Source organism: Gymnoscopelus braueri (assembly GCF_963280865.1).
Source record: "Gymnoscopelus braueri genome assembly, chromosome: 24".
Lineage (NCBI taxonomy): Eukaryota > Metazoa > Chordata > Actinopteri > Myctophiformes > Myctophidae > Gymnoscopelus > Gymnoscopelus braueri.
In genome coordinates this window covers 34,442,523-34,465,907 of record NC_137626.1, presented here as the reverse complement: position 1 = coordinate 34,465,907, position 23,385 = coordinate 34,442,523, and the positions used below count along the sequence as shown (strand labels likewise).

At 41.6% G+C, this 23,385-nt stretch overlaps 1 protein-coding gene across 1 annotated transcript in view; it reads left to right on the top strand.

The window, feature by feature from the left end:
• Positions 1–15,070: 15,070 nt before the first annotated feature.
• The window catches only part of LOC308080599 (protein NLRC3-like), a gene marked incomplete at its 5' end in the record, with an annotated part of 49,104 nt that continues 40,789 nt past the window's right edge, over positions 15,071–23,385 (top strand). The window contains 2 exons of the mRNA XM_080422493.1: positions 15,071–15,096; positions 19,374–19,487. Of these exons, the coding sequence (XP_080278619.1) occupies positions 15,071–15,096; positions 19,374–19,487 (140 nt within the window). The remainder of the gene's footprint in view (positions 15,097–19,373; positions 19,488–23,385) is intronic.

The window sequence follows — 23,385 nt, the reverse complement described above, 5'->3', positions numbered from 1 at the left end:
TAACATTGTAGCGTTCCCAAACTACTGGACTCACACCAGATGTTTTGAAAAAAATCTAAATAATAAATATCCCCTCTTTCTCTCTCTCTTTTTTCCCTTCTCTCCTTATTAAAGCATGGATTATGCTTTGTCGTACAGCGGTGTCTCGCATCAAAAATGGCTGATCTGCAAGCTCACAGCACGTCGCAGACGTGACGTGTTGTAGCTGTTGGGAAAGTAACAAAGTACATTCACTCAGGTACTTGAGTACAATTATGAGGTACTTTTGGGTATTTCCACTTTTCAATATTTTACACTTCAACTCAACTACATCTCAGGGGCACTTTTACTTAAGTAAAATAATCTTATCACTTCTACCACCACTGGCGCGTTGTGAGCTTGCGGAACGGCTATTTTCGGGCCGTGCGGCGGAGCACTGCGAGAGTGCAGAGACAATGTGGTCGCAAGATGTTTGCGGGCATTGTTGTGCATGCATGCTGACATGCCTCCCCCCTCCCTCCCCTCCCCTTCATCCATGTCTTTCTCACAGTAAAAGGAGGATGTGTTGACATCTGGAAGTGCTCTTTGGGGGGGAGGGGGAGAGGTTCAACCCCCCCGCTTGACGTTCTGAGGGCACAGACATCAAAGAGGCATCCGCAGATAATGTTTTCTCTCCCGTAAAGACTGGCTCCTTAACTAGAAGCCACCGTCAGACTGAGCTGTGATGAGACGGTAGCTTTTTAAACTGACAGGTCATTTTCGTGAACCCTGGGCCGTGTGTGTGTGTGTGTGTGTGTGTGTGTGTGTGTGTGTGTGTGTGTGTGTGTGTGTGTGTGTGTGTGTGTGTGTGTGTGTGTGTGTGTGTGTGTGTGTGTGTATTATATAAAGAGGAATGCCTGCTTAAAGTTGTACAATGCAGAATCACAAATAACGATTTTTAGCAACCTCTGCTGGTCACTACCGTCACTGCATACAATTTCCCTAGTCCTCGATTACCCAGAATTCCATTCGTTTTCACCGGAAGCCGGAAGCGTTTCAAAAAGCGATCTTTTAATTGTTTTATACTATCTACGGATCGTTTCTCTTAGCCAGTGGAGCATTAGTTACCATGAGCTGTGCTTTCTTTTTCTGTTCTTTTTCGATCTTCCAATCCTACATTATCTTAAAATCAGCGTGAGGTTCCTTTTTGTTAATAGCGCGGTAGTTCCTGGCCAAACAGGAAACCGTTGCGGTATTTCCTGAGGACGTCGGCCACGACGTCATGACGTTGGCCAGGAACGTCATTTTCCCGGGAAAGTCCCCCCCGTACACGTTCAATAGAAAATATATAAATAAAAGGCTTCCGGGGGTGAAATTCACGGAGTGGGTGTTGTGAAACTTTTGCCACTCGCAAAAGATATACAATTTAACTTTAGTTTTGTTGAAAACGTTACCTAGTATTACTTTAAGGAGGAATGAGTGAATGTAAGATTTCTGGGTCAAATCCAAAGACTCAGGGCCCGGTCACACATGCAATTCATACATGTCCTAACCAAGGACGTGGCAATTTGTGGGCAGTGCCGGCAGGAGTGCTGATGTTCTGGTGTGTAGTCCGTTTGGCTAACGTTGCAGTGGTTGGCTCACTGAAAGAAAAGTACAAGCGATATGGCTGCCAAGTGGGGTCAATCACGGAGCTTCCTATTGGTTGGCGCCCGGTCAGAGTTCACCAATGTTGAACTCCAAGCTTCAGACGCTTTGGACTTTACATGCTCCTCCCCTTTGCTCCCCGAATGGAAGTGAACAGGGAAGGTGACACTTCCGTTGCATATAAAACATGTCTCCGCACTGGGTAGCTAGTCTCTTCTCCCCTACCACCGTCAATAAGTGACCCTTAAGCAATTGAGGCCTAACCCTCAATTACTCATGTGACTGGCAGTATTAAACAGTAGAAGACTGTGGTTGTACTGGTCAGCTCCCAGTACAACAGTAAAATACTGTGGCTGTACTGGCCAGCTTCCAGTGACCAACTTTGGTTGTACTGGCCAGTATTAAACAGTAAAAGACTGTGGTTGTACTGGTAAGCTCCCAGTGACCAACAGTAGAAGACTGTGGTTGTACTGGTCAGTTCACAGTACAACACTACCCGACTGTGGTTATACTGGTCAGCTCCCAGTACAACCGTAGAAGTCTGTGGTTGTACTGGTCAGCTCCCAGTACAACAGTAGAAGACTATGGTTGTACTGGTCAGCTCCCAGTGGCCAACAGTAGAAGACTGTGGTTGTACTGGTCAGCTCCCAGTACAACAGTAGAAGTCTGTGGTTGTACTGGTCAGCTCCCAGTACAACAGTAGAAGTCTGTGGTTGTACTGGTCAGCTTCCAGTACAACAGTAGAAGACTGTGGTTGTACTGGTCAGCTCCCAGTACAACAGTAGAAGACTGTGGTTGTACTAACTAGTCAACTCCCAGTGGCTAACAGTAGAAGACTGTGGCTGTACTGGTCAGCTCGCAATGACCAACAGTAGAAGACTGGGGGTGGTTGTACTGGTCAGTTCCCAGTACAACAGTAGAAGACTGTGGTCGTACTGGTCAGTTCCCAGTACAACAGTAGAAGACTGTGGTTGTACTGGTCAGCTCCCAGTGACCATCTTTGGTTGTACTGGTCAGATATCAGATATATGTTAAACTGTATCAATGTGAAACCATAACAGACCACAATGTTTTTAGCAAACCTTAATTTAAACACATTCAGATGAAAATAGCCTACTTAATGAACCATGCAGTTATGTTTGGACCTGCACTATTCTGCACTGCACTGAAATATCAGAAGGATTCAAAGCATGTGTGCTTTGTGATAGACAATGGTGGAGGAACTACTCACACTGCTGTAGAAAAGTCCTGCATTAAAAGATATTGTCATAAAAATGACTGTACCAAACATAAGAGTGCTCATTATGCAGAATGGCCGATTTCACAATCATATTATTGGATTATCTAGAAATGCAGCATTAATGTGTTCGTTACTTTAACGTTGCAGATGGTAAAGGTGGACGGATTTAACTGTATGTGCTCCTGGGTAGATTAACCTATAATAATACATCATGATTGGGTTGGTACTTGGTAGTACTAAAAATCTAAATCTGCCAAGTAACTAGTATCTAAAGCTGTCAAATAATGAGTCAAAAGGACAGTATTTGCCTCTGGAAGTACAACTCAGCAGGCTACTTAAATACATATTGGCTACTTCCTACCACTGGCTACAACAACTAAAGGTTTCTATGACTCTTCCATTAAAACTCCTCATGAGAAAGAGAGAGAGAGACAATACATGCGTCACTAAACTACAGGCCTACAACTTTCCCACAGCCTCCCCAACCACTGGAGGCTGCATGGATGAAAAGGCAGCGAGGCCATAGAACACCTGTACACGCGCTCACAGGCCTTTTATTTAGTGGAAAGGTATGTGCGTTGTTTGTGTTCAAATCCTCTGGCACCTGATATTTACTCTAGACCACAGGAAGGAGTCCCTGTGTGTGCGTTTCATCTCTGGAGGGATTTCATTTGGCCTCCCGTGGCGATGCTCTCTCTCTCTCTCTCTCTCTTAATCACCTGTCAGTCACATGAGAAGCAAACCATGCTGGACCAACTTGCTACACAGTCAAATCCTCAGAGTTTATTCAACTCTGAAGTGTTCACATTTGCACACTCTTCCGGGTTAAATTAAGGGTTTTACCATGCAGCAACAGTTAGCTCTTAATCAGTGGTGGACAAAAAAAAGGAAAACTTATGTATTCATAAAATTGTGCTTTTAAAAATCATTGTAATGTAACTCCTCTGAAACGACCTAATGAATGCACCGACTTGCTTGTAGAACCACTATGCTACACAAAGCTTATAGAAACACCTATAACAAACCTCAGCGTAGAAATGCATTTCTCAAAAATGAGTAGTTTAGTTCACGGACACTACACCACATTTGGTTACCCATCAGATTATGTGACCTACCCTCACTACAGCAAGGGTAGGCCACAGAATAGGAGGTGGAGGCATTTTAGAAAAGGGGAAGAAAAGAAACAAATCAACAGCTTACTATTGTTTTAACTGAGTTAACGTTGCACATACTAGGAATTTGACTCGACAGTGGGACAGTGGTTTTCAAAGTGGGGCCCGGGGACCCCCAGGGGTCCTTGAGGGGGTTCCCATGGCAAATGACATGTTTAAGTTAAGTATAATCCAATTCACTTGAAATTATTACAATACAAAGAATGTATTGAGTGACTATTATAACAAAATGTTTCAATATAATATGAATCTATGTCTTGTATGTGCAGTTTTGACATTTAGGCAATTTCCTTTAAACCACAACATCTTGTCTAAACAAAACACATGACAGAATCATTTGAAATCAGGAGACTTGGCTACAATGAAAGTATAGTATTTGGGGAACGTTTGAAACCCCCAGACTTGGTGATTAAAAAGTAGAAAAAATAAAATGAAAAAAGGAGACGAGAAATTGAAGCATATTTTCCAGTTTTAAGTGTGTTTTGTGAGGAATCGGTTGTTAATCGAACATGACTGTGTGATCTATTGTAGAAACATGATACGTGTTAATTTAATAAAATAAATTATGTTAAACAATGAGTTTTTTAACATAATGGATATTCTTGCCTGATGATGAGTAGGCCTATATTTTATTTATTTGTTGGAACGGGACAGTGCGACCGATGGCCATGTCTTTGGTTTTAAGCAGAAAATGGGGTCCAGATAATAACAATAAAGAAACGTGTTGAGGAGTCACATTCATGGAGGTTGGACTTTCCAAAAGTCATAATGTAAACAAGGATGTATAATCCAATAAAACGTGACAAAGGCAAAACAACATCACGTCACTCATCATCATGTGGGTGTTTTTCAGTGAACAATGTTTTCTTCATTTGTACTTCAGGCATTTCTGACCACACTGTTATTGGGGGGAGAAGAACAGTTTGGGGGGCTAAGTGCTCCCCTGAGGCCATAACACACACACACACACACACACACACGCACGCACACACGCACGCACACGCACGCACGCACGCACGCACGCACGCACGCACGCACACACACACACACACACACACACACACACACACACACACACAGTGTGTGCATGTGCATGTGCATGTGCATGTGCATGTGCATGTGCATGTGCATGTGCATGTGCATGTGCATGTGCATGTGCATGTGCATGTGCATGTATGTTTCTATTCACTGCATCATTTCAGATACATGTCTAACTTGTATTACTATACTTGTGAGGACAACAACATTGTGTGTGCGTGCGTGCGTGCGTGGGTGTGTGCGCGTGCGTGCGTGCGTGCGCGCGCGCGTGTGTGTGTGTCCTATTGTCCTTGTAGGATATAAGTGTGAGTGTGCACACGCACGCATGCACGCACGCACGCGCGCACACACACACACACACACACACACACACGCTCCAGTAAAGTAAAAATACCTGACAAATTGTGTGTGCATGCGTGAGTGAGTGTGTGTGTGTGTCCACCAGTCAGCTCAGTGGGGTTAATCTCTCTCTCTCTCTCTCTCTCTCTCTCTCTCTCTCTCTCTCTCTCTCTCTCTCTCTCTCTCTCTCTCCCTCTCGCTCTGTGCCTTTTGTTGCCGCCGTATATTTTTCTCAAGGCTCTCATAGAGGGACGTGTGTGTGTGTGTGTGTGTGAGTGAGTGTGACTGCGTGCGCATGTGTGTATTCGGAGAGACTTGTTCTCTGGACCGATTGTACACTGGACAAAACTGCATCCATAAGTGACGGATCACGGACACTTTCCTCTGCATGTTGGATGTATCACAGCAACACAGACTGGTAAGAAGACACAGCTTTAGATCTTACAGGTCCGATCAGGCTTAAAGCTAACACTGAGGATCCGTGTGTGTGTGTGTGTGTGTGTGTGTGTGTGTGTGTGTGTGTGTGTGTGTGTGTGTGTGTGTGTCTGAGTTGTGGGGTGGCATGGGTGAAATCTAGGTGTTAATTTATCAATGTGTAACTGAGAGCGGAGCAGTGCAACCATCCATGTAGTTACCTTTGTACATTATCATTTACATTAACATTTTATGTGCATTCACAAGCGACGTAAAGGAATGCAAATGTACATATTTTGCACGTCTCTGGACTTAGAAACACTGTGGAATGCAACAGGTCATGTCAGAGGTTTTCTCTGGGAGAAGACACACACACACAACAAAACTCTGAAAATGAAATGACCTGTTGGGGAGAAGTTTTCCCCCTGCGTGGTGTCTGGTTTGACGGTTCGTGGCTTTTAAAAGGTTTGAGAGGGCCTTGTGGAAAACATTTTCTCCCTCCCCATTCTTTGGCTGAACATTCCGCGGCTCCTCTTCTCTCCTCCCTGTTTTCCTTGTGAGCAAATTGGAAACAGAGGCCGGCCGCAGTGGAAGTGAGTCAGCCTTGCATTCATTAGTGGGGGGGGGGGGGTGTACGGACGACAAAAGTACACAGCAGTTTGCTCATCATCCGTTCTTTAACTCATTTAGACCTGAGGCCGATTCTAAAAACGCCTTCTAAATCCTGACCTAAGTTTTCTGAAAAACTTCAAATATTTATTCAAAGATTACAACATATGTATGTTGCTATATACTGTACATAGCAACAACAACCCCAAAAGAGGTTCCCGTCCTGAAAGGTATAGTTACAAATAGGGGTTCCCACCCAAACATCCCGGAATCCTCCTTTTGTCATCTTCATCATCTGTTTACCAGGAGAGGAGAGGAGAGGAGAGGAGAGGAGGAGGCCAGCTGCTGTTTATGAAGGAAGGGGGCAGCTTGTGTCCATCTTGGAAAATCCCAAGTGCTGAAACCTACTCCACCCTCATCTTAAACATCTCTCTCTCTCGCTCTCTCTTGTAAGTTGCCTGTATCCACAACAATGCATACTGTAATGGTCCATTAAAATTCCAAATAGATCCAACACTCACAGGCTCCAAATCCCTGTCCCCTCGTCTTGTCTATCCTGTCTTCCCCTGCATATTCCTCGTCTCTCTGTGCTTTCTTTTCATCTGTACATGTCCATGTCGCTCCCCATGTCTCAGTAGTAGAGGTACCGTTCAATCCACAGGTTTGAAGCTGTAAGCACGTTCAGTGTAGTCCTAGTCATGTGATGCATAATGCGTACATTGACCAAGCCTCCACATATGACGTGTTGGGAGTGAGAATGTGTTGGTCAGAGATACAACAGCTGTCATTTATATCCAGTTTATCAAAGTATCAAACACCAATGCAGAAGCTTGTCTCTCAATGCATTTAAAAGTCAAACAACTCACTTTAATTTAAATGACAAAATAATATATATATATATATATATATATATAAGAAAGAAAGGAACCTTCCCACTGCTTCTCTTTTCGGAAGGAACCGCACACTCCAAATGACGATGGACGCGTTTCGCCGCGTTGGCTTCATCAGGTGCTATCATATAGCACCTGATGAAGCCAACGCGGCGAAACGCGTCGTGCTAATAAAGCCTAAAGAAATTAAGCATTAACTGAGTCTGAGTCCATCGTCATTTGGAGTGTGCGGTTCCTTCCGAAAAGAGAGGCAGTGGGAAGGTTCCTTTCTTTCTTATGCATCATCTTGCCAAACCAGCACCTCTACCCTGGATGTGCACGAGAGCTACCTGTTTATTTATATATATATATATATATATATATATATATATATATATATATATATATATACACACACACCAAAAGATCCCTTACGGCTCCATTTAAATTGACACAAAGCTATCAAAATGAGTGAAAGCAATTTCCTATCATCATTATTATCATTAGTATTATCATTGACTACATAGATCAAATGCTGTTAAGCCTGATTTGTACTTAGTTGCTGGTGTTGCATACCGTAAATAGCAGATATACAATGCTTCACATTCGTGACGCATTTTGACCTTGTAGATCTGCTATTTACTGAGCACCACACCAGCAGGCAACTAAGTATAACTGAGCCTTTAGGGTTGTAGTTATTTTGTCCTATATGATTGACCTATATGATATGAATGTGCAACATAGGTGGTGAGATGATGATGGTCAGGTTACTGACCCTGAAGTCTTTAGCGTGAAGCTGGTCAAGTCAGGCACGTGCATGCGTGTGTGTGTGTGTGTGTGTGTGTGTGTGTGTGTGTGTGTGTGTGTGTGTGTGTGTGTGTGTGTGTGTGTGTGTGTGTGTGTGTGTGTGTGTGTGTGTGTGTGTGTGTGTGTGTGTGTGTGTGTGTGTGTGTGTGGGGGTGGGTGTGTGGGGGTGGGTGGGTGTGGGTGTGTGGGTGCATGTGTTTGTGTGTCTGGCAGAGATAATGGATTCCGCGGAGCACCACATTATAGCGTCTCATGGCACTGTGTTTGTATTCTTTGTCTTAAGTTCTCTGTAAAAAACTAAATATATATATATATTGAATTTATTATACTGTATTTTATTGTTGTGACTGTGGAGTCTGGGTTAATGCATGTCTAGCAGTGTTCTTTCTGAGTGATCAACGATAGTGTTGTTATATGATGTCTGGATCACTGCAAGCATTATTCTCAAGTTATTAAACCCTTAAATGATATGGCATGTACTGGGTTATATTATCACTACTATAATCGATTGTATTGATTGTAAAGGCTGCGTCGGTCACATGACTGTCAAAGGTTGGACATAGGAAGGATGTTTTTGTGGACGAACGCCAAAATAAAACTTCCATTGACTAATCATGATACATGATACAAATGAGTGGTAGTCTTATTTTGAAAACCCGCTTTAGGAAGTTGTAGATGCAGCCTGCGTTAGCTGACGAAACACAGCTGCATTAGCTGGGGGCCATTGTTATGATGCTAGCCTCGCGTGGCCAGACAATATCACACGACACAGTGCGTGGATATTAGTCTGGTCCCTATCAACGATAGATTTTTTTCCAAGGGGCGGTTACAAAAAGATCCAAACGGACTCTATTGGTTAGACCTAAACCAATCAGAGCAGTGCTTCCTTGTACGAACCAATCAGAGCAGTGCTTCCTTGTACGTCATTGCTCCAAATAAGGTGATAAGCCCGCCCACATTTGGATACTGGGCCCTGATTGGTCCCTCACGACTTCGGAGGGAGAGAAATGAAATCTCTATTGAGGGGGGCCAGACCTAATCTGCCGAGGGCTAAAGTGCGATGCAATTTTGCAAAGGCAGATTCGTCTGGAACCAGGCTATTATGATGCGGTGTTGTGGAAGATCTTTGAATGGATAAAAAGTTTATGAGTCGCTTCGCTAAACGTTTTAACAATGTGAAAACCATGCACTGTGGACTAATACCGTTCTTTAGACCATCCGTTTTAGTGGTGAGTGTGTTGTTATTTTACGTTGTGTCTGTGTGTGCGGCTACAAACTTTTATGTGTGTGTGTGTGTGTGTGTGTGTGTGTGTGTGTGTGTGTGCGTGCGTGCGTGCGCATACGTGGTGTACACGCGCACTCCCTCCACATGGAGGTTATCAGCGAGGCTTTGCCCAACCGTTACTGTATTCTTTGATTTTGAAACGGTGTAGATTTAATGTTGTTATTTAACAGCCCCCTCAGGTAGGGGAGAATGGGATAAGTTGAGCCACTTTTCACTTAAGTTGTCCTGGAAGCAAGGCACAATTAGATCTAAACATCTACCCTTATTTCAGGATGTCTTCTATCAATCAAAATTATGAGTAAGTATATGACAAAAAAAATATTAAAAAAATATGTTTAAACTTGAACAAACAATGTATTCACTTATTGAAAATAATTTAATAACACGTTTCCCTTGCAAATAGTCTTATTTATAAACGGTTATTTAAACAATATAAAGCTACTTAAATAAAGTTTGTTATTCAGAACATTTTAATATTTGCAATTGTTAATATAATAATTAATATTGCAAACTTCTCTTAAATTAGATATTCATCCAAATTAAAGGTCTAATAAAAGGAATAATTTGAGTAGCAAAGAAATAATATAAAATATGAATAGTGATTAATATTAGGATATTTGGCTCAATTACCCTGGGGCATTTGGTTAATTTTACCCCACAGCCACCATTTTAGACAACATTGGCTTGAATAATTCTTCAGACAATTTCTTTGCTAAATTATTCACATGGTTTTATCCATTGGCAAATCACCAACATGTATGATATACATTTTTAGATCTGGGTAAATTAGCTTTGATACAACAGTCATTCTACCTGACGTGTAGAAATCTTACTTTGACCGGCAAAACACAGTTTTTTGTGTAAGAGAATGTTTTATACTTTCCCCAGGTGCTTCCCAATTTCACAGCCAGGTATAAATGATGGATGTTTACTAGATTTAAGGTCACATGACAGTGTGACAGCACAGGCTCATCTTACCTTACAATCTTACCATCTTATTATATGGCAGGGAAGAACAGGGTAAGATCACCTTTTACATTTTAAATGACTATGTCCAGAAAAAAGAGAATTCTATAATAAAGTGTTCGTTTATCTGGTCTAGTATTTGCTATATTGTCCTTATAAAAATATTCCAGCATGGATGTCAGGCTTTATAGTGACATTGATTAACACACATATTCACAGTAAACTTCACTGTGAATTAATGTTAATATCTTGCTCAATACTGAGTATAGATTTGTACTGATTGACTCAAGTGTAGTATAACCTTGTAGTGTCCCACCCCCCCAAAACGTGTTTGGTACCCCCAAACATTTTGCGCGGCGCGCGCTGCACATTGTCACCATTTTCACCATGGGCCTGTTTGCATGCCTGCAATAGAGTTGGGATTGATTGTCTCTTTCCCCCAACAGACAACGTTCAGGATAATAGATTCATATGGAGATTGTTTTTGGTTATCTTGTCTTCTGACACAGAGCAGGCAATAGGGCATTATGAAATGTGCATACGAGATTAAACACATTGAAAAATCTATAAAGGAATAAAACATCAACAGGACATGAAAGCTATATTCTATTGCACAATAAAAAAATATATAATACAAAAAAACATGTATACTGTACGCATGCACTGGCATAAATCTGGTAGCCTATTGCATGGAAAAATAAGTGAAAAAAGAGAGTGGTTTGTTCTGTTTTTAAAACTATCAATTAATTAACAGCCTGCTTTCGACCATTACATCACATAGCAAAAATACAGGTATTTTTGTTTAATATATCTTCAAACAAAACATGCTAATAATGTATTGTTGTTTTTCATCACCATGTTGAATTTAGAGGCTGCTTCTTGTCACAGTTGTAAAAGGACTCGTCAACACAACACAAAATATCAGACATGAAACAAAGCAACAAGACAAACAACAGAACAACGAAAATGCTTTAACCTGTCACAGTCATTGCAGTTATGGTAGGTTATGACCATCTGCATCGTTTAGATGCTCCTTGATAGAAAATAGCCCATCTACAAGCACATTATGCATATTATTTTTTACTGTGCAACACTGGCATACAAGGAGTATGAATTAAGTATTTAGGCCTACGTTCTTTTCTGTAGTCTAATGTGGTTAATATGCTGTTGGCATTAATTGTGTGTATGTGTGTTGAAAATTCTGTAGTACAGAATACAGTTGAAGTATTGTGACTGTATAGGGAAAAACACAGGACTGTAGACAGATAGAAATACACATACGTTACGGCACAGTCACCCATATTGATATGAATGAGCAACACAGTGACATGAACAGTACAGACTCTGGAGGACCAATGCATTCAAGTGGTTTATTATAATGCATATACTAGAACAGTGGTTTTCAAAGTTTCACGGGCAAGTGGGGTCCTTGAGGTGGTTCCAGCAAAATTAGGAACAAGTTAACCACCCTATTTTATACTTTGGCCATTCAAAAGTAGCTGCTATTTTCAAAATATTTTTAAACGTCTTGGGAACAAAAAATTTGATGGGGTCCGTGGGCAATTGGGGGTCCTTGACATGAAAATGGATTATAACCACTGTACAAGAACAAGATATAGACTGGAAGATAAAACGTAAAAGCTTCAGCATAATAGCCAACGTCTTGCAGAAATGAAGTTCAGCGAGTTAGTAAGAATAAAATGAAGTAAAGGAGAAAACTAATGAATACATTGCCTCACCTATTTGGCCCCTATTTGGCTCCCTCCAATGGCTGTGAAGCAGGGAGAGCTGTCATTACAGGTCTGTGCACACGTATAAAGTGCAGGTTTTAAACTGTCACAGTCATTAGCCGACATTATGCCCAAATGTTACGAGCTCACCGTTTAATAAATCAATCATATTGACAAGGATTACATATTGGCAATGAAAAAATTAGCCTCCATGACCGTCATTAATGTGTTTGGCTCTACTTAGATTATGTGGAAGAATGTTGTTTTATCATAAAAAACTATATATTGCTATAAAAGTTAAATACATAATGTGTGTGTTATAACTGATAGAGCTGCTTGCATCTGGATTGCTTAAGCTCAGTGGTTCTCAAAGTGGGCTCTGGGGACCACCAGTTCCTTGAGGGGTTCTTGGGGGTCCCCCGCAGAATTAGTTAATCACATCATAATCAGTTTAACCACTTTAAATCTATAGATCGGCTATTTGTAAATAGAAGATCTACAAGCTGACAAAATGTTGCAGGGTGCCGCCCCAGCCTGTAAAAATGTGTGTGTGTGTGTGTGTGTGTGTGTGTGTGTGTGTGTGTGTGTGTGTGTGTGTGTGTGTGTGTGTGTGTGTGTGTGTGTGTGTGTGTGTGTGTGTGTGTGTGTGTGTGTGTGTGTGTGTGTGTGTGTGTGTGTGTGTGTGTGTGTGTGTTTTGACTTTTTCATGTCTGTGCCCAGGGGAACTTTGTCTCATATTCAGCCTATGACTACAGTACATAGAGGCGGTGCAACTACGAGGTGTTGCAACATAACTCCACTGCTAGAGGAAGACACAGAACTATAGACGCACCCAGTATGATAGAAACAGAAGAACAATAGAGGCACAGTGAACCATGTTGATACGACTGAGCAGCACAGTGAAATTAACAGTCCAGACTCCATTTTGTTTTGCGATGACGAATGCATACGGATTAATGTAGGGTAAGTGGAAGTGGTTTATTATAATGTACTAGAACAGTGGTTCTCAATCGGCCGTTGAGGGGGTTCCAGGGGTCCCCAGCTAAATTAGGAACAGTTTACTAACTATGTTCGAAGAATTTGTAAAAACCTTGAAAAAGAAAAAAAAAAATCCTTGACATGAAAACAATAAATAACTCTTTCATTTGTTCTACATAATATACTAGAACAAATACATGTCTCTAGACTGGAAGCTTAATGTACTGTAAGGTAAAAGCTGCAGCATGAACGTTCAGCGAAGAACAGAATGAAGTAAAGGAGAAAACAAATGAATACATTGTCTTGTCGAGGTACTTTTAGGCACTTCTTGCACTTCCAAGACTAACTAGCCGAAGGAGCACTTTCTATGTATCAACTCTCCCTCACTCGCTCTCTTTCTCTCCCTCGACGTCCCCCCCCTCTGCCCCTCACTACTCCCCCCCCCCTCAGCAGTTTACAGTAAATCACATGACTTCAGCAAGAAATGTTGTCTGTGCTACTTTGTTGTTGGTTCAAGCTGCATAAAAATGCACAACTGTGTTGTTTGGGTGTTTCTCAACATAAAATAATGCCGAAAATAGACGATCTGGCATTAATTGGGTGCATAATGTGTTGTAAATCCTATTGAAGTGCAGGTGAATTTTATGCTGTATAAAGTCAGTTGACCTGCCCTGCTGGGGAGGGGAGCCTTTTTCATGTCTGTGCCCAGTTGAACTTTGTCTCATAATCAGCCTATGAATACATAGAGCAGGAGCTGGGGAAAATAGGGCTTTTGTCATGTCTGTGCCCAAGGGCATATTGTCTCATATATTCAGCCAATTAATACATAGAGGTGGTAATGTGAGACACATCCGTGATATGTTTACATATCGACTTAATAACCTCATTCCCAGTTATGTTCTTTAATTTAAACCACCAATTAAAGCTTGACAACTTAGACGATAAGTTGTGTGTGCGTCCCGTGAGTCCTTGTGTCGTAGCAGAGAAAACAGATCTTTTAAGGTGGTCCCTGCTGTTCTATCTGGACAACTTTTTCTCTTATTTACAATTAAGCATCAATATAAGGATACAAGAGGAGTGTTCCACTAAGGAAGAGTGGGCACCTCAATGTAAACATTGCTATTTTGCCCAAATTGTAAAAAAAAATAAAATTGAAAAATGGTAATGTAAAGTATACATGATTTGAACAGAATGAGTGAGGAGTTGTTTTCCCTCAGACTGTTTTCTGTCCCTTTCTTTTCTTATCTAAAAACCTGGTTTCCCTTTCTTGGGGAAAGACATGACTTGCCTATTTGGCCTACTCTACAGCATCAGCTGCTCTTAGCTGCGCTTAAAGACGAGACGACTCGTTTACTTTGACAACACGTCGCTGTGAAAAACCTGCTTTCCATTTGTATTCAGTGTTCATATCCGGTCTATAGCCTGCCTATTATATCCAGTCATTTGCACACACACATTTTTTAGGATCCACAGAGCAGAAGGAGCGAGTGCATTTTCCGGCAGCGGAACCAGGCAGTCTGTGTAAAATATTATTTCTGGACAAAAGATAATCAAATAATAGTTAGTCTAATAAATATGCATTTCACCTGACTGGCAAAATAGTGCCACCTACTGCTTTTACCATGAACCAATATTTGTATAATGTTAGTGGATGGATTGGTTAATATTTCTAATACATTTGAATGGAAACTCAGTTATTGACATACCTAAATCTAACACACATTAATTGGATTAGCTGCAGCTGTGTTGCTTACATCACAGTGTGCTATAAGGTCACTCTGCCATGTTTTCACCCCGCTGCAGTTTTTAAACAGAACCAGAGAAAAAGAAAATAATAATCCAGAGAACGAAGCCTTCAGCTTGGTGTCAGATTATTATACAACTTGGAGATGTATTGCAACTATCAATGTACATGACAATCTACAGTATTATTACAATTACAACAATTTACAATATTGTCATTGAACAGACGCTGTTATCCAGAGTGATCTATAAAGTACAAGATCACAGTAAGCAGCATGGATCCTAGTCAACCAACAACTGGGTAAGTGGGCAATTCAATAAAATGACAAGAAAACAAGTCTGTGCTACAAAGTCACTATTCTACAATTATAAACTAAAGTATATTTGAACCTACGGTTGGCAATCATAGTAAGTGCAGCATCTTAATCTTCAATCCATAACTCATTATGGAAAAACAACTACATGTATTCCCTCAGACAAACCTGAGGAAGAGTCTATAAGGGCTCCAAACATTGTTTTCACCATGTGGTTGCCATGGCAACCACAGCCTAACCTTGATTTGGCAAATTCCCCACACCTGGCAAATTCCCCACACCTGCTATCTGATTACTTAGTCCTTCAGACTTTCTCCACACATTCTCCACTGATGTTTACCACTGCACAAGGACTTTTCCATATGGGCACAAAAGGGACACAGACAGACAGACGGTTACACCGGGTACTCTGACAACAGATATAACGGGTATTGCATAACAAGGTTAGGTGGGGCATGCATTCCCTATTTGTATCGTTCCCAACTTGCATTGTTCCCAAGTAGTAACAGTCTATTACAAACAAATTGTGCAATTAATTGGGAGAATCCACAGTATTGCAAGTCTCTTTTAAACAAATGAACACACATTGTAAACAAAAACTTTTAAGACATGGTGAAATTAAAATACAATTTTCACACTTTTAGAGCATACCCATGGTCATGATGAGGACATAAATATATCATTATGCCAAAAAATGTCTTGGTGTCACCAAATTGTAAATGAAACAAAAGGAAATAAATAAATAAATACAATTTCCCCTACTGCTTATCATCCTGTCAGGGTTCATCAGCAGAGACCAGAGTCTCCTGTACCCAGCTGTGTCTCCATGAAGAGTGACCATTCCAAGGGTGGACAGATTGACTTCAAAGATGGACCCCACTCTACTGATCAGAGGTCAGAATGTAAAACAAACAGAAAACAAGATAGCAATGCACGACAATGCACACCCAATACAGTATCCTGCACGATACAAAAGAGAAAAAAAGTACCTCTATTACCTCACACATACACACATTCACACATATTGGCTCAGCAGACAGTTGTTGTGGAGGCATTGGCGTAACAGCCTCTATAGACTGTACATATCTTATGTGTCGCCTACTGTCTGTATGATGACTTCTTTTATGTTTTTATTGTTTGTCTTTTTCTTTATGGACCTTGAGTCTGAAATAAAGATCAAATTGAATTGAATGCCTGAGGAAGAGCCTGTGAGGGCTCCAAACATAATTTTTTACTTTTGTAATATATTACAATTTGTAATTAATTGGGTGAATTTACAGTATTGCAAATTCATTTTAAAATTGAATTTACACAAGTTGTAAACAACAGCAACACTTTTGAAGTGTTGTAAAAGGAAAGGCCATCAGATCACCAACGCATTTTATAAAAAGTGAATTGAAAAACACTAAACAAAAACAAAAAACAAAAACATTTAATAAATACAATGTTTCATCTTGGCTATCATCCTGTCAGGGTTCATCAGTGTGATAGTACATGTTATTGGCTTAATTTTTGGTGTAGAACCACCTAGGGAAAAATCCACCAGCCGCCACTGACTGTGATACAAAAGTTGCACATGATCGGCATCCATTTATTCACACAGAGCAGCAAATCATTAGCCTGGTAAACCCCCCTCCCTCCGGAAATCTCATTTGCATTGAAGTAGGCTGTGAAACAAAATGTGTGTCGCAAGTTAAAGGAGAATTCCGGACATTTTAAGTGTTATCTTTGATGTGTCGTTACTCACCTACCGACGTAAAAAGTGGCGTTGTTTTTTTTTCCCCCTGTCGCTACCGCTAACCGCTAACGATTTAACACTGGTTGCTTGTTTCTTTCCAGAACCTGGCAACTTGGTGTTGCCAGGTAGAGAAACAAGCAACCAGTGTTAAATCGTTAGCGGTTAGCGGTAGCCTCTCAGGAACTTTCAGCGCATGTTTGACTATCATGAGACTCTACAATGAGTAGTAGTAGAGAAAAAAATAACTTTGAATCGGTTATAATAGACGAATTTCCCTAAGCCACGCGCTCCCATTATGACAACGGAGGGGGTTGAAAAAATGACGACAGGGGAATCTATGGAAAAAAACAACGCCACTTTTTACGTCGGTAGGTGAGTAACGACACATCAAAGATAACACTTAAAATGTCCGGAATTCTCCTATAAAGGATTTTCTTCATGTAGTTATAGTTTTCACAGCCACATTCATGACAGCATGCAACTCTGGTGACATTTTCTTTCTTGACAGATTTTCCCTGTATAAGAAACAATGCGTTCACTTGGCTTCTGGCGCCCTCTCTCTGATTTGCTTGACAACACATGTTGTAAACATTTCTCTATTGTTTCTGTGCTGGGGTTTCTCTGTAGTATATCGTGGATTATAATTAAAAGTTTATGTACAACAGTTAATAGACACAAAAAAACACCTGACCTCTAATCTCTCTGTCATTGTGTTGTGTTGACCTGATATCATCCTGACGTTGTTAGAATTTGATATTGATGTTCAAACAGCTCATACATGTTTACATTCTAAACTTGTATTCTATCTAAGATATCAAGATATCTAAGATATCAAATATGACTAATGATCATTCATTTAACTACATACAGTAGGTGCTGTGTGTCCAATTTTAAACATGACATTTGTGAATAAATCAATATGACTAGAATGATTGTTGGTCCAATAACAATCATGAACACACTCATGGACCAAGCAATTTTCTAAAAGATGGACGCCACTCTACTGTTCAGAGTTCATTGTGTAAAACAATCAGAAAACAACATATAGATATGGATACAGTAGATTGATAGACGGACAGACGGACGGATATAGGGATGGATGGATGGATGGATGGATGGATGATGGATGGATGGATAGATGGATAGATGGATAGATAGATAGATAGTACAAAAATTGCACCATACAGTGTTGTTAAATTGAATTGAATAATACAATAGACTGATGGTAGTAAGATACAATATCTGTCCTGAATGTGTATGTGACTGAGGAGTTCAATACAATAAATCAGTGTGACTAGAATGATTTTTGGTCAAATAACGACCATATCAACACTCATGGATGTACTGTAACCAAACACTTGTCTTAAAAGAGAAACATTGTACCTCTAATACCTCACACACACACACACACACACACACACACACACACACACACACACACACACACACACACACATTTTGGCACAGTGCACGCCAGTTGTTTGATAACTTGGGGTGCCTACCTGTCAAGGATCTTAAATTTTTTTTTTTACAAATTCATGCCTATTGTCTAGAGTCAACAGAGTTATTGTGATTTAAATTAATCCTGTTAGAGTTCTTATTGCTTCTCTTCTATGATGTGGAGACATTAGTGCAACAGCCTCTGTATGTTACTGTATGTGGACTGTCTGGTCTGTAGGTATGATGACTGCTTTTATGTTTTTATTGTTTGTCTTTTTTGATATGGACCTTGAGTCTGAAATAAGGATACACTTGTATTGAATACCCGAGGAAGAGCCTGTAAGGGCTCCAAACATTATATAGATATGTTTTAAACTTTTGTAGTATAATATAATGTGTAATTAATTAGGGGAATTCACAGTATTTCATTATCTATTTTAAATTGTAATTTACACTTGTAAACAACAGCAACACCTTTGAAATGGAATAAAAGGGCAGGCCATCGGGTCACCAAAAATACAATAAAAAGTGAATTGGAAAAAAAACCTAAACATAATAAAAAATGATAAATACAATGTTTCATTTTGCTTATCATCCTGTCAGGGTTTATCAGCAGAGACCAGAGTCTCCTGTACCCAGCTGTGTCTCCATGAAGAGTGACAAGTCCAAGGATGGACAGATTGACTTCAAAGATGGACACCACTCTACTGACCAGAGGTCAGAATGTAAAACAAACAGAAAACAACATAAGATAGATAGATAGATAGATAGATAGATAGATAGATAGACCCAATCTATTGAATTGAATACCTGAGGAAGAGCCTGTGAGGGCTAAAACATTTTTTAAACTTTTGTAATAGAATTCAATTTGTAATTAATTGGGGGAATTTACAGTATTGCAAATTCATTTTTAAATTGAATTTACACATGTTGTAAACAACAGCAACACTTTTGAATTGTAGTAAAAGGAAAGGCCATCAGATCACCAACGCATTTTATAAAAAGGAATTGAAAAACACTAAACAAAAACAGAAAACAAAAATATTTAATAAATACAATGTTTCATCTTGGCTATCATCCTGTCAGAGTTCATCAGCAGAGACCAGAGTCTCCTGCACCCAGCTGTGTCTCCATGAAGAGTGACAAGTCCAAAGGTGGACAGATTGACTTCAAAGATGGACCCCACTCTACCGACCAGAGGTCAGAATGTAAAACAAACAGAAAACAAGATAGCAATGCACGACAGTGCACACCCAATACAGTATCCTGCACTATGCAAAGTTTCACTCAGGTGTGGGAAAATATTCATTCTCCCCTCTTTGATTTCCAAAGGATGAGTTTCTTCTCTTGAACCCCTCAATTGTGTCTGAAACCAAAAACACTGTGCTGTTTAATTCCCTGTGTTGACACATCTGACTCAACAGATCAAATGTATCTGACAAGAAGGCTAGTTTTGCACAAAAGTTACCATCAATTTAAAGTCGTGGTGAATTTTTTTTTTTTTTTTTCGCTAGCTGGCCAGCTAATTTGCAAAAATTAAAACGCTGGTCAACCAATCACAGATGCAACCAGAAGCAACCCACCGCCCTGTCCACTCGGACAATGGGATCTAAAGACACACCCTGAGCTTGCGAGCGCAGCTGTTTTTCTCTAGTCAGGAGAGACAGAGGCAGCACTGTTTAAGTTTAAAACGAGCAATGCACCGTCTGATGAATCAAGATTCATTTATATTCATAAGAGTCTATCTTTGTCATCACACAGTACGTTTGCATTTACAAGAAGTAATTCAAATTCAAATTTTAGGGACTTTTGATGTAAAGAAAAACGACACCATTGTTTTTATTTAAATTGTATTTTTGGCATGTAATGATAGATATGTCCCCATTATGACTGTGGGTGTGCTCTAAAAGTGTGAAAAACATATATATTTTTTAATGCTCTGCCAGAGGGGACTCATATTAAGAAATGCATACACTTCTTTTCTCAATTCAAACAGGCGATTAAGCACCTGCCCGCTTGGAAGCCACCTTACTTCTCAGTGGCGGGCCGGCACCACCTAGATCTTCATTGAATAAATCTTGTTACTTCTTAATATGTATATTAGTTCACTCTTCAATGCAAGTGAACAGGGCCACCGTGAGTGCCGGTTTGCAGCGCCCAGCCTATAGATATCCATACACATAGAAGAACAGCACTGACTGCTGCTGTTCATTCTAACTGATGAACTTTAATTCTAAGCCTGTTATGTCTATGCTGAGTTATGCTTCGACGCACAACGGTATCGTCAATCTACAAGCCCACAACACGTCGCAGATACGACGTGTTGTGGGTTTGTAGATCGGTGTTTTTTGACGTGCGATACCGTCGTGTGTCGAAGTATAAACCGAGCTTATTGAGGCATGAAAAGTTCTCAAACGTTTACACGTGGTTTGGTTTGTATGATATAAGTTTAACAATGCTGGTTTTCGTACCAAAATGCTTACATAGATTGTAAACATAATATAGCCTAACTTATAAAACAAAACAACTTTTTGTCTGTTGTTATTATTGCAGTGAATATGGATAATATAATAGGCTACAGCAGCATTTTATTATTAGCCAAAGTACAAAAAGGTGTAGTACTTAATTATAATTTTTGCTCATGCCATTAGTTTCTTGTCTAATTCTCCGTAACATACTCACTATGGGATATCAGCGCCCCCTGGCGTTGATGCAGAGCTACATACCATAAACTCCCGGGCCATTCATTGGCTGAGAAGGGTATGTCACGTGTCCGGTAGACCGGAAGAGGTATAAAACCTCTTGCGTGACGTGGCTCATCCTCTTTCGCTTCTCTGCATGGCAGATGCAACAGCACAAGACATACCTTAATAATAACAAACGTAACTTTGATCAGGACAGAAACCAGCTTTAGCCCACTCGGTGGTACTTGTACTAACCAACGGGTTTTCCTCCTATTAAAAAAAAAAAAAAGTTTTATTATTTCCGCTCCCGCGGCTATCTTCTGTTTCTTTCTTTTACTGCTAAAGCAAGTTTTCCTCCTTTGAGTTTTCCGCGCTCTTAGCCTTGCGGCTGAAAGCTAACAGGTTAGCTCGAGATGGAGGTTCCACGTCCCTGCGTATTGCTGCTCTGCCGCTTGATGATCGCCGGGGATGACCCTCATGGTTTCCGCATCTCGTGCCTCGGTCTCTACGGGGCCGAGGCATTTCCAAGATGCACCGGGACGCTGCGAGGCCTGCGCTCTGTTCTTCACGCTGCACCTCGATAGCCGCTTAGCCAGGGCAGCGCCCTGGCTGCGGGAAGCAGCGACGTCTCGTCCCCGGTCGTCGCGGATCCAGCAACACCCCGCATGGACACCGGCCCAGGGAACGTGGGTGGTGGGGCCCACCACGTGCGCTCACAGTCCACAATGGGCCCTCCGGCAGTCCCGGCTGCGAGTGGCGTTAGCCTCCGCTCGCAGCACCTCCAGGCTGCTACACAAGCCGTGCTACGCAGCACTGCAGCAGCCGCTAGCACCGTGTCTGGGGGAACCACCCAGGTGCAACTACCTAGCGGCACTTCCTCCCCCTCTTCCCAGCCGTCTACTCCGCTGCCACAGCAAGCGTACCGGGCCAGCGGTGCGTCGCCAGGAGACAACGAAGGGGCTCCGGCGACGGCAGCATAGGCGAGGGGAGAACGAGGCAGAAGCTCGTGAGTGAGTTAGCCCAGACTAGCTACGTTAGCTGCTTCGCTAGGTTAACGTCGCCTTAGTCAGGCAGTGTTTTTGTTGGCTTAACACCCATGCAACAGGTTATTAACAGCGTTGTCCTAGCCTAGCTTGCCTCGCTAGGATAACACCAGCTTGTTAGCCTTCTCACTCTGTGTATCGAGCAAACCTCGGGGGCTTCTGAAGACCTTGGACAGGCTCATCGGGCGCCATTGGGACACATGTTGTTTTTGTCATAAGAATATGTTAAAACGTTCATGCTGTTTACTGTTTCTGTGCCTGCTCTTGTTTCATACTCATGTTCCAAGTACATAAAGTACATTAGCACATTAGCAGACTCTCACCGGTGCACAGACCGGTTCAGCCCCCCCCTCCCCCCCGGCCGTGCTGGGGAAGAGGACCGTGGCTTTACAGGCCTCGATGGACAAGATGGACGGCTCCTCGACTGCCAAAAGGCCATGTTTCATGAAAACGAATGTGTGTATAAAAGTACAATTTTTTTTCTGCCAAAGAAATAAATGTGTTACATGTTACAAACGATCTCGTTCTTTCACGTGGCTTGAGAGCAGCGGAGCAGTGGAGTCCCCTACCGCGGGCTTCTCTGCGCCAATGCTCTCTGTGTATAAGCCCATAATGTCTGTGATGCCCGAACTCCGGTATCCCAGACATTGATGGGATAATATCTGTGCATGTAATGTAAATGTATCAACGTTTTCAATTACATAAGCCCACACTGTCTAGAACACCCGAGTCCCGATGTTCTAGACATTGTTGGATAACATCTGTGCATGTTTTTGGATCATATGAAGGTAATATAAAAACCCACATCACCCCTGTCCGCCAGAGGGCGCAGATGCGCCAGTGGAATGGGGTCACGCCGGTTTTTGCCTTCCGTCCCACAGGAAGTGCCCACGCACCACTGTGAACCGGAAGTACTTCGGTCAGACATGACCCCTTGGCCGTGCCGCCTCACGTTCGCCGCTGGAGGGCGACAAAGCACCTCCTAGAGGAGGACGACTTTGTTGACACTCCGTGCAGACAAGATGGCGGCGGCCAGAGTAAGTTAGGAGGAGAGTAATGACAGTAGCGTCGATCCCATTGTGAGAATGGAAGGCGGAAGTGCTCTGTCTACGTCAATGAGATAGTTCCAATGTTGGAACTATAGCCCATAGAGGCCCGCTTTGCGGCGAGATCAAAGCGTGACGTTACTCTCTTTTCTACACTCTGGCGACGGCCAAGGTAGGATTACTCATAGATATATATATCCAGTGGTGTGATCTAGTTTTCACTGTATATATTTATGGGCTTAATTCTGACGCCGGGGTTTTTCCCGTGGCCAATCACGTGACTCCTCCGAGTCCTCCGTTGGCCAGGGCTTACCAGCGCTACTAA